The 12689-nt window shown below is 40.6% G+C and overlaps 2 protein-coding genes across 2 annotated transcripts in view; one reads left to right on the top strand and one right to left on the bottom strand.

Annotated features, from left to right (window-relative positions):
- The window catches only part of SPTY2D1OS (SPTY2D1 opposite strand), a 1015-nt gene extending 344 nt beyond the window's left edge, over positions 1 to 671 (bottom strand). The window contains exon 1 of the mRNA XM_027846809.1: positions 188 to 671. Coding sequence (XP_027702610.1) covers positions 188 to 256 — 69 coding nt within the window. The 5' untranslated portion in view covers positions 257 to 671. The remainder of the gene's footprint in view (positions 1 to 187) is intronic.
- A 3107-nt stretch (positions 672 to 3778) lies between these two features.
- LOC114031657 (ubiquitin-conjugating enzyme E2 variant 3-like) overlaps positions 3779 to 12689 on the top strand; it is a gene marked incomplete at its 3' end in the record, with an annotated part of 12719 nt that continues 3808 nt past the window's right edge. The window contains exons 1-3 of the mRNA XM_027846800.1: positions 3779 to 3900; positions 8793 to 8877; positions 11847 to 11912. Coding sequence (XP_027702601.1) covers positions 3859 to 3900; positions 8793 to 8877; positions 11847 to 11912 — 193 coding nt within the window. The remainder of the gene's footprint in view (positions 3901 to 8792; positions 8878 to 11846; positions 11913 to 12689) is intronic.

Raw genomic sequence — 12689 nt, 5'->3', positions numbered from 1 at the left:
AAAAAAAAAAAAAAAAAAAAAAAAAAAAAGGTTGCCTGGGGACCAATGGTCTGCTTTGGAAGGGTAGATAAGGGCTACAGATTCAGGAAAGGTGGGTTTTGTCCCTTCACAAGGTAGGCAAGGCCCCCCCCTTCTCCCTGCCCCACCACCCCCAGCACCTGCAGGGGCTAGTCCAATAGCTACTTACTATTGCTTTAGGAAATGCCCCCAGGTAACATGCAAGTCCAACAAAAAATATCCAGCCAACCACAATCATGATAGAGGAGTTATTTGTTGGAGCTTCTGCACTCCAAACACTGGGGTGCAGATAGAGATTATTCACCAAGACTTCATTTATGAACTGTCCTCATCAAATTCTCAGTTGTTAGAGATTTCACATGTCAGTTCCAGTCCCTTCCGGGCTCTAAAGGCCCCTCTGGCTCACTTGTGCAAGGGCCAGGCCTGAGGGCATTATGATGTCACTGGTCACATGGCCTGGGCTCCATGACCTCATCCCCACCCCCCACCCCGAGAAACAGCCTAGCTGGGGATGGAGCAGCCCACCCATCCAATGCTATTAAAGAAGGAGCTCCCCATCCCACCTTCTACCCTCTGTGGGGTGAACGGGTGTGCTGGAGTTGTGGGGTCCTCAGTTTGAATCAGTTGTGCCACTTAACTGTGTGACCTTGGACAAATCCACCTATACCCACTGTGGGGTTAGGTGATATAGTGAGCTTTGGAGTAATGAGTTCTAATCAGCATTACCACTTGAACAAATCTCTGGACCAGGTTGAGTTGGACTAAATAAGTAAGGGAGGGGAAAAGGGAAGAGGAGGAAGCCTTTCTATAGCCTCGACTAGGAAACTGTAATTATAATTGGACCCCAACTTGTGAACCAGATCAATTACTATTCTTTATTTTGTGCTGTTTCCTGTAAAAATGTGCTTTCTGGTAAACTCGGGGGTGGGGCATAAACCACAGAGTTCCCTATTCCCCAAATGTGCTTGCCACAGGGCTGAGACAGGGAGCGGGTGGGCAGAACAAACTCTGGGCAAACTGCAATGTTCCAGTCACAGAATTCTTTGTTCCATCCACATCTTCTGTATCCCCAAATGTTCCAACCTCAACATCTTTGTTTAACTTCTCTTGTCAAACCTCAATTTCCCCATTCTGATCAATCAAAAAGAAGCAACACTTATGTTGCCCACGATTATGTAAACAAGCTATGTTCCACATTAATGACTATAAAGATGTTCTGTTAGCCCTCAATGCGTGTCCTTGGCTGCTGAGGAGCTGGGATCCCATTTATGGGTAATTGCTAACTTTGCTAATAAATTGATCATGCTCGGAACTTTGTTGCCTCAGTTTATCTTTATCTCAGATTTCTGTTGTGACCCTGCTGTGTGCCAGGCCCTGTGCTAAATTCTTTACAAATATCTCATTTGACCCTCACGACAACCCTATCAAGTGCGTGCCATTATTTGCCCCGTCTTCAGTTGAGGGAACTGAGGCAGACAGAGGTTAGTTAAGTGATGGGTCCAGGGTCACACAGCTACTGTCTGAGGCTGGATTTGAACTTAGGTCTTCCTGACTCCAGGCCCATCACTCTATCCACTGCACCACCTAGCTAGCCTCTAAGGTTCCTTCTAGCTCCAAAGCAATGACACTATGACCTTTAAGTTAATTTCTTCACCTATGCCCTGTTTCATTCTGGACTGGCCTCTCCCTCAACCTTTCTCTTTACCCTCTCAAAGGAACCTTTAATCTGTTTTCCACCTGACTCTTTCCTCTCAAACACATTTAAGTCTCCCCATTTTGGGGGGGAAGGGAGGGACAGAAAGGTAGCTTTGGATTATTTTTGCTTTGTGTCAGAACCTAATATTTCCTTTCACGCACAAAATTTTCAAAGGAGTGGTTTAGGATCTTCTGACTTTATTTCCTTTTCATTCACTCCTTATTCCTTTTGATTTCCATTTCTACCACATGCCTAGAAATTCTCTCAAAAGTCAACCAGGACCTCAAGGTCCAATTCCCAGTTCTCATCTTCCTTCATTTCTATAGCATTTCTCATTTGTCAACCCCTTTCTCAAAATCCTCCAGCCCCTTGACATTCTTTCATTCATTACTTCATTCAACAATCCTTTATTAAAATCTTCTACATCGTGCAAGGTACAACGTTAAATTCTGATAATACAAAGAAATAATTAAACAGTCCTCATCTTCAAGGAATTTATATCTTACTGACTTCTATGACACTGTATCCTCTTGTTCTTTTTAATCTGATACTCCCTTTTCTGGTTCCTTTGCTTTCTTCCTCCTGCTACCCCTCCTAATACAAGCTCCCTATCTTTGATTTTCTCTTTTCTATCCATAATCTCACTCAGTGGGAGTTTGTCCTTAATTACCAGGCTTTAAGTCTCCTATTAAGATGACTTCCCAAATTGTATCTCCACCTTGACTTCTAGCCCCATATCTCCAGTTGTCAATCTGGCATTATTTCACTTATTGATAAATGAATGAATTAGTGGATGAATAAAAAAAAAAAACCACCAAAACATTTATTAACCATATGCAATGTGCCAACCACTATGGATGCAGGTACAAAAGCAAACAGTCCCTACCCTCAAGTAGGATATTACAATTGCATTCTAATAGATATAAGTTATATCTGTCTATCTATCTATCTATCTATCTAAGAGATGGTTACCAGGAAGTGATATTTTGGTTTGGAAAATTGCTGGGATGGTGAGTGAAGCTAGAGGGAAACAGACAAACACATCCTTTTTCTTAGAAGTAGCTATGTTGATTTTATTATGGTTCTAGTCATGAAAGGAATAGGGGTGTGTAGAGGGCATATGCTGCATTAAGGGAATGTGCACTGGGAAGTCAATTGAGGAAGCATGGCTGGGGCCTGCCTACATGACAAACAGATTACATCAAATGCACTGGGATGACGGTTAAATCGTCAAGCCAGGGAGTAAAAGACAAAAACATTGAATTAGCCCCTGATGCTAGCTACTCTTTGGATTCAGGGACTTTCCTCCTGGGATTTCCCCTCAGGTCTTCCTTTCTAAACAAGTGATATCTATCTGGGAGTTATGGTATCCTTTAAGTTTTCCATTACTGTCGATGAAAAAAAAATCATTCTCTGTATTGTCAATTTAAAAAAAAAATAACCCACAATCTATGAAGTGCCCAACAACTATATGTGCAAGGTTGTATACGTATTCTCCTGGACCATCATTTCTCCCCAGGACAGTTTCCAATCTCTAATCTAAAGATATGATAGGCTTATAGTCTTCTGTAGGGTATATTTGTAGTTCCATTAACACTTGGGCTCTCCTAAATAGGGGATACATACGTAGCTTACATTCCATTGGGAGGTAAACTGGGCAGCTAGGTGGATACAGCACAGTGGATACAGCACCCTGCCCTTGAATCCGGGTGACATCTTCCGAGGTTCAAATCCGACCTCAGACATTAGCTGTGTGACCCTCGGTAAGTCACTTAACCCTGATTGCCTCAGTTTCCTCATCTGTAAAATGAGCTAGCGAAGGAAATGGAAAACCACTACAATACCTCTGCCAAGAAAATCCCAAATGGGATCCGTAAGACTTGGACACAACTGAAAAAACGACTGAACAATATATTAAAGCCAACCCAGCTGATGGAGCTGTTCTATGCGGGACCCAGCCGCGCTTCGGCCAGGGCCACGTGCTCCGCTAGGAGGACCAGCTGGCGCTTTAGGCTTTCGTCGGGGGCGGGGCCGCGGCCGCGGAGCAGCGGAGTTAGACCCTCTTCGGCCGCCGTCGTAGGGCGGATCCGGAAGACGCCTGGTAGCTGGAGGCATTCATTGAAGAGGAGGAAACCTGCCCCGAGATGGAGTTCGACAGCGAGAGTCTGCGGCGGCAGCTGAGCAAGGTGCGGAGCCGAGGCGTCCCGGAGTCGGGCGCGGTGCGGAGGGCGTGCAGCGACGACGGCTGGGGGCGAGACTGGGGCCGGAGCCGGAGGAGGGGGCGGAGACGCCAGGGCGGGGGCGGAGACCGGGGCGAGGGGCCGCCCACCCCCGTCCCTGAGTCTGCTTCGGGGGAGACGCGGGGCTTGGAGCCGGGGAGGCCCGTGGAAGTCCTCGGCCGAGGAGCGCGGGCCATCCAAAAGCCAGCCTTTTAAATGTGGTCTTTCGTGTTTAATCAGTGCCCTTTTACTTCGCTGTCGCTTCCCACCTTTGGCCCAAATGAGCAGTCAGTGACCCAACAAGCATGTGTTAAGGGCATACTACGTGCCAGCTAGTCATCAAGCGTTTAAGCACCTACAAAGTGCCGCTCGGTAATCATTGAGTAAACGGACCAAGTAGCAGGTGGAGTCCTGTGTCCCCCACCCCAAACCCCCCAGACTCGGTACCTGCCCTCCAGGAGCTCGTTGTCTGACGGGGGAGCAACATGCAAACGCCTGTCTGCAAACGGGGCATTCTTCAGAATGAATTGGAGAGAATCGGCCTCGGGAAGGCCCTGGCGTTGAGGGGGTACTGGAGGCCTGAGAATGAAAATGCCCAGATGGAGTGTCTCCTTTGAGGAGGAGGCTGTGGGCAGGTGTCAGGTGTAGACTGGAAAGGGCCAGCTGATGGAGGGCTTTAAAAGTCAAAGACGATGGGGATGAGGGGTGTGACAGCTGAGTGGAAGTTAATAACCTGCAGTTGGGAAAGATCAGCTACCAGAAATCTGTTGCACTAGTCTGGTCCCCAGGTGATTGGAACCTGCTCCAGGGTGGTGGCAGTGTCAGAGAAGAAAAGGGAGCATATATATATATATATATACATACATATGAGATGTTATGAAGGTAAGTTTATTTTTAAAATTAATTTATGTTTAGTTTTCAATATTCACATGAAGGTAAATTTAATAGAAGTGGCAACAGATTGGATATGGAGGTGATAGCAAAGAATTGAAGAGGACACCTGGGTTGTGAGCATGGGTGACTGAGAAGATAATGGCCTCAACAGTAATAGGAAAATTAGGAAGAGGTAAGGAAGGGAAGAAACAAGAATTTATTAAGTCCTTAGTATGTAGCAGGCACTGTATTGAGCTCTGCAGATAGAAATACCAGCAATTAGAAAGCCAGTCCCTGCCCTCTAGGAGCTTACAGTCTGGTGGAGGAAAATAACACACCAAAGGGAGCTGAAAAAACTGCAGGGAGGGTGCAGATTAAGAGATCTGGGCAGGGGGCTCGGTTTTAAAATCCCGAAGTTGGGCATCAGGCCTGAAGGGGAATGAAGGCCGACTTTGAACCCTTCAACAAAATGGACGCCCCAGCAGGAACTTGCAGAAGGGGTTGGGCCTTCCAGAGGGATAATCTAGAAGGAATAGTTAACAAGTTAGATGAGAGAATAAGGAACCAAAGAATTTTCAACAATCTAGAATAATAAAAATAAATGTTAGGGTGAAAACCTAGTATGGTTCAAAAAAATCAACTTCATCAGTACGAATATAAAAATATCTCAGGGTTTTAGAGGATTACAATATTTAGTGAGTGAACAGTGTAACACAGAAGCCAAATAAATCAATCTTAGGCCACATTAAGGGCTTGTGGTAAAAGATGAGGAGTGTAGTTTTAGACATGTAGAGTTTAATATGCCTATGGGATATCCTGTTTTAGATCTCCAAAGTCAATTGGAGATAAAAGACTGGAGTTCAGGAGACAGGTTAGGGCTGGATCAATAGATCTGAGAATTATCTACATAGAAATGATAGTTGAATCAATGGGAGCTAATGAGATCAAGTGAAATAGTGTAGAGGAGGATTAGTTATTATTTTATTGCAGAATAGAGCCTTGAAGGACATTCCCAGTTAGCAGATGAGACCTGGATGAAGACCCAGCAAAGAAGACTAAGAAAGAGCAGTCAGACAAGTAGGAGGTGGGAAGCAAAGAAAATAATTCTTGTTAATTGAAAAAAATGGTAGGCTTTTGAGGAAGTATAAAAGAAAAGGCTTGAAATAGCTGATGTGAGACAGTGAATCAATTATGAAGATGTAAAAAAATTGATTACTGTATAGTCCAGTTAATTGATTACTGTATGGTCAAGGACAGTGTATAGAACACTGGGTTTGGAATCAGGAAGAAGACTCATTGTCATGAATTCAAATCCAGTATCAGTCACTTCCTAGCTGTGTGACCCTGGGCAAGTCACTTAACCCTGTTTGCCTCAGTTCCTCATCTGTGAAATGATCTGGAGAAGAAAATGGCAAACCATTCCGGTATTTTTGCCAAGATAACCCCAAAATGGGGTCACGAAGAGTCAGATAGTCCTGAAAAATGACTAAACAACAAACACCACCACCAGTTAAGATTATGTAGTATAGACTTGTAGTGGAACCAAGCAGCATAGTTTGTGATATCCCCCCAGATCTATTTAACAGCATATGAATAAAAGAAAAGGAGCAGATGGTAGGAGTAATCCAAGGCTGGGTTTTTTTTTGGGGGGGGGCAAGGCAATCAGGGTTAAGTGACTTGCCCAGGGTCACACAGCTAGTAAGTGTCAATTGTCTGAGGCTGGATTTGAACTCGGGTCCTCCTGCAGCTGACTCCAGGGCTGGTGCTCTATCTACTGCACCACCTACCTGCCCGATCTAGGTCTTTTTTAAGGCACATTCTATCTCTCTGACTAGAATATATCATTCCTGTATAGCTTTAGTCCAGAAATTCAAGTCCTATTTTTAGATACTATCTCCTTAACCAGCTGTTCACTTCCTAAATCTGCCTTTTTCCTGTTGCTCCAATTTTTGATCAGCAGCAGAGATAGAAGCACTATCCTCCTTTGGCCTTTCATTTCTTGGCCAAAGCTTTATAATCTTTAGCAGTGCTTTCAAGATTGCTCTGGCAATTTAACTTGTGTTTGTGTAGTTGTCATCTAGTTTGACAAGTTTTGGGAGATTCTTTGTCATGTCCTGAATTTATGATTCAGGAAGACAGCATACCTCTCTATTGTTATCAGGTCAACAAATAACTTCATTAGTGCTCTTTTGCAAGCAGTCATATACCACTACTACTTACCTCTTCTTCTGTCTCTTATCACACCTTCTTGTGGATCCAAATCGTCCTTTACTGGAAGATAAGCAACTCCTTTCTCCTCAGAAAGTTCAGCTCCCCTGTCTTTATGCGTAATGCTTTGCTCCAAGTGTTTATTGGTGCTTCTTCCTTGTCATCACATTCTTTTACCCTCCAGCTTCCTGATTCGCCCAAGAGGCCCTATGTCTTTGTTTTCACATCCATTTGATTCTTTATTTTCACAGTGAAGCCCTTCTGTTTTTTAGGGACCCTTTCCTGGATAATCTGGGCAACCGGCATTCCTAGAGCCTTTTTACCTTCTCTTCTAAAAAGGAAACCTGGTCTCTTGGCTATGGCAGAAAAACAAACGTTGTCCACTCTCTCTATGCACTTGGTAATGTTTTTATGTTTCCAGTGTTTAAATCCATCCCTCTAAGAACTCCTCCATAACTGGCCTAGGTATACCTTATACCAGCTAATAACATTCAGCCAATCCTTGCTTTTATAGGTTTATGATTTCACTACTTTGGTTATTTGCTGCAGCAAACCGTCTATCTTATACAATTCCTGGCTGTATCTTCTCATAAACCCTTTAGGTAGCATCCAATATTTTAGAAACTCTCCCCTAGGTTTTTTTGATACTGGTATAACACTTATTCTGTATGTCTGTTACCCTTTACTCTAAGTATGTGACTGGCCGAACTGTTTTTGCCATCACACCTTTCTTGCATGATATCTTTTAGGCCACTTTTTATAACAAGTCATCACTGGTAATATTTTACAGCCCACTTAAAACTAACATCAATCTCTCTATTGCTTCCTTTTGTCACCCACAGTTTCAAGTTTTTGGAGATTATAGTGTTTAATGACTTGTAGCCATAACAATGTTGCCAAAAGAACATTGGTATGGGAAAAAATATTTTCTGCCAGACAGTATTTGGTGATTATTAAAATTACTGCAGTTTTCAAAAGTATTTCAACCTATTCTCTTCCTCCTGTTCAGATGTTGAAGTAGCTCACTAGCAATTCTGTAGTGCCTATCCAAAATAAATACAACATTGTGTTTTGCTCATGCAGCTGCTTGTTAAATCCCAGTCAATAGTCATTTTCATCCATTTTGTTTTTCTGTGTAGATTGTTAGATTAATCTGTTTTGAGTGGCCATGAATTTCATCGAGGAAGTACTGTTGTATTCTGGATGAAAAAAAAAATCTTTACACTTTTAGTTATATGCACATTTCATTTAAGTTTGTGATTCTACTTATTGTTGTATCAGTGTTGGTCTTTCCTACTCTGTAGTATTAGTCTTTTAGACCTACATAAAATTTGACAGCTCATCCTTTCATATTTGTCATCTCATTTGAGCTTTGTGGCCACCTTACAAGGTAGGTAAGTCAGGGATATCACCATTTTAACAGATGAGAAAAATGAGCCTCAGCGGTTGAGGAAAAAGAAAGTGGAATAAAAGGAAAGAAGGAAGAAGATAGAATAAAGAAAGAAAAATATGCGATAGAGAGTGGTAACTGCCTCTTAAAAATTACCTCAGAAGCTACACAATACATAGATATCATAAGATTAAACATCACCTAATCTGAATTCATTTTTTCCCAATACCAAACCCACCCCTGCTATATATACACCCTATTGGCAGCTGTGGAGCACCTAACTAGCCAAGTATCTGGCCTCTGCATGCTTAGTAAATTTTGGTTGAGAGCAACAGTCTTGGTTATTATTTCCTTCTAATTTGGGGCTGTAATTTTTCTTTCTTTTCAGTACAAATTCAGGGATCTAACAGTGGAAGAATTAACGAAAGTAAATATGTCCTATCCAAATTTCAGATTCTCCATGGACACTTATGGTAAGATTCATATCCCCTTTTTTGTGTGTGTGTGCTTTTCTGCGTGTTGCTTTTAGACTTTTGAACTTAATATAATTTCTCTTTTTCTCTCTTTTACCATCTGATTTTCAATTTAACTTTTTGTGTTCCGTGGTTTCATGGTTTCCAAGGAACATATACTCTATGGTTTCTAAGTCAACACAGTTCATGTTGTTATTCTTGCTTGCTACTAACTTTTTAGTGAATTTGTATCACATTTTGGATCATTTAAGAACAGGTTTGTGAATACACGTTCCGATCCCAATCTCCTGTCTTTCCATCTTTCCTATTGCCTAACTCTCCTAAGCCTGTTCTGTTTGCTCTCTCTCTTATTGTCTCTCCTTCCCTCCCTGTTTACCTAGTCTTTCACTGCCATTTTGGTTTCATTTCCTTCCTATGGTCTTGACCCTACAGTATGGCATTTCAGTAATGTACTGTGCCATTTGCTTGGAATGTATGCATTCTTGCCATATCGTGGCCTCCTGTTGAAACTTTCAAGGCCCAGCTTAGATGTCACCTGTTAATGAAATCCTCTCCAGTTCCCCTGAAAGTAGTTGCTCTCTTGTTATGTTTCTTAGAGCACTTTGACTAGATTCCTTTGCTTTGAGTAATCTTACCTTTCATCTTGCATATCCTGTTCCCTCATTAGAGTGTAAGCTTCTTAAGGGCAGGAATGAAGATTTTTCTTCTTGTATCGCCAATGCTTAGCATAGTTCCTTGCACATACTGAGTATTTAATAAGTGTCGAATTGAATTATATAAATTTATCTGAATACTTCTTTGTTTGTGGGGATACCAGAAAGATAGCTAATTCAGAGTCCTGCATTAAGATACTGTCAGAAATACTGCCTACTTTTCAAATGGAGTGCCTGCTTTTGTGCTTGTGGCACTAATTAAAGTGGGTGGAACTCCTGGAACCAGGGTTGCTGTTTATTCCACATAAGAATTTCTTGGAATAAATCTTATTTTCAGAGTGATGGTTTATTGCTTCACTTTAATCTTAATTCATCTTCTCACAAAGATTTTAAAAAGATTAAGGTTAATATTAATCATGGTCCAGACTTTAATTTCTGTTTTGACACAGCAATAATAATGCACTGACATCTCCTCAGTCACCCTGGCTCATAACCTCTGATCCTCCATTTACGACTCTCTCTGGCCTCCATATCTAATTTGTTGTCAGGTCCTATCTATTCTGCTTTCACAACGTCTCTTAAATATGCCCCTTCTCTCCTTTGACACCATATAGCAAATGATTAATAAATGCTTCTTGACTTAAATGATAATAAATCTTAAAATTTCTTTACACTTGCAGAACATCATCCTGCTTAGTTAAAACGTTTACTGCAAAATTTCCCACTTATTATTTGCTCCTTAAAATTCTCTTTTTGTCCCTGAAATAACATTTATAAACAGCAGCATATATTCATTCACATATTTACCTATCCATGTATTCAAGTTAAGCATTTTTATTTATGTTTATAGTGGGATTACAGTAATATGAGTCATCTAAACTTCCTCTTATCATTCATTCCAGGTATCTCTCTGTCATCTCATACTGATTATTAAGGCTTCCCTCTGATTAAGACCTAAGTAACCCCAACAATTTATATAGGGTTATTATTTCCTGATCAGAATTAGATTCTTTTCATTGTTCAAATCATTCACAGTGTCACCTAAAAAAATTTATAATTTTGCATGTGTTTGTCTTACTGGTTTCTGTAGTTTTATATATAGTTCTATAGAGTCTATGTATTTCTCAGGGTATTATATAATACTTACAAAGTTAAACAACAGGGAAGATATTAAAATACTTTATTTACATGTAAAAAAGGAATTTATATACATATAAGAAAAGTAGGATAGCTACAGCAGAATAGTTCCATGAAGTATACCATCGCCTGCTTTTTTTTTATTTTTTCCGGCCGAAAACAAGGTTTATTAGAACATCCATCATATTGGGCAGACTCTTAAGGAGTCTGAACATTAATAAGCTATTGGCTAGATTTTAAGAATCTGAGCATCTTAATGGAGACAAGGTGGATCTTATATACAGAAAAACTGTGGGAGGAACCTAGGAGTGGCCAGTAAGCTGGGGTGAACAGAACTCCTGGGACCTGGACTTTGTGGCCAAGGGATAATGGAACCTAGTTAGGATTAAGGGTGGGAAATGACCGGGCATCGCCTACTTCTTAATAACTAATACGATACTGAGCTAACTGGAACCTTGCAAAAGTCTTATTCTCTCTAGAGCAGAATTCATTGAAATGAGCCTATAACTGACCCCAGGCAAATGGTTTAGTTATTAAAATAACCAAAATATTTCATTTAAGACAGTTTCATGATGAGGAGTCTGAGATAGAATTGTTATAAGAAGGCTTTAATGCGTATTGGCCATAAGCAAAAGACAAATATGTAAACCAGGAAGAACCAGTAGACTTAAGCTTTCCAAATAATAAACTTCAACCCCAAAAGCTCTTTGAAAAAGCAAAAAAGAAACCAGAGTTACCATGGCATAGAGGATCATTTTAAAAGACTTAATCACTGACAGACTATAAGATTGGTTTTGAGGGTCATCAGTTTGAGTAATATGTGACTGTCAGGTATTTGCCACACAATTGTGGAGTGAATTATTTGTTTATGGTATGAGGCCCTTGGAGAGACCAAGGCTGATTTTTGGCAGCAACACTAATTAGGATGAATGCTTGTGATAATATGAACCTGTTCTAGTTCTGCCTCTGTAATATGCTAGAATTTGACTGACAGTATGAAATTCTCACACATTTGACTAATTTACCACCTGCAGTTTGGACAGTTTTGGTTTCGGTGAATGATATCTACTAGTTCCCTTGTCCACATGTTTATTGACTCCTAGACCATAATTTTCAGATAATTTGTACTTATTTTATTGTGGGTTTTCTGCTTTTAATTTTATGTTTTCTTTTTTTCAGTTTTCAAAGACAATTCTCAGAAAGATCTATTGAATTTTACTGGCACTATTCCTGTGAACTATCAGGGTAAGAGTAAAAATCCCCAAAATGGGATGTTCTTTAAGTATCGAAGTATTCATATTGTTGTACTAACCTACATAGATAGGCATAGTACTTTCAGGTTTACAAAGCGCTTGCAATTCTGTTCTCTAATTCAGTCATCATGGAAACCTTGTTAAGTAGTCAGATGAGAAATTTAGGCTCAGAGATATGACTTGCCCAAGGTCACAGAGTCAGTAAATAGTGGAGCATGGGCTCAAACTCAAGCCTTTTCATGGTCTGGAAAATACTATGAGATCTAAGTCTAAACCATTTAGTTCTCTTGCTCTGTTCTGTATAGCTTAGTAAATGGGGGTGTTCTGAAACCAACAGCCCTGTCATTGTAGTAAGGTCAGCTTCTTTGCCCTGGTGCTAATATTAAATGACATACATTTTCTTTCTTTTTTAAAATTAATTAATTTTTTTTAGTTTTCAATATTCACTTCCACAAGCTTTTGAGTTTTAAATTTTCTCCACCTCCTTCTCCCCAAGATGGCATGCAATATGATATAGGCTCTACGTATACATTCATATTAAACATTAGTCATGTTGTAAAGAAGAATTAGAACCAATGGGAGGACCCATGAGAAAGAAGAAACAAAACGAAATGAAAAAAGAGAGAGCAAATAGTATGCTTTGATTCAGACTCCACAGTTCTTTTTCTGGATGTGAATAGCGTTTTCCATTGTGAATCTTTTGGAGCTGTCTTAGATTCTTGCATTGCTGAGAAGAACTAAGTCTATCAAAGTTGATCATCACACATTA

The sequence above is a fragment of the Vombatus ursinus genome, unplaced genomic scaffold (genome assembly GCF_900497805.2).
Source record: "Vombatus ursinus unplaced genomic scaffold, bare-nosed wombat genome assembly UNPS02015202.1, whole genome shotgun sequence".
Classification (NCBI taxonomy): Eukaryota; Metazoa; Chordata; class Mammalia; order Diprotodontia; family Vombatidae; genus Vombatus; species Vombatus ursinus.
The sequence above is the reverse complement of the archived record's forward strand: the minus strand, read 5'-3'. Positions and strand labels throughout refer to the sequence as shown.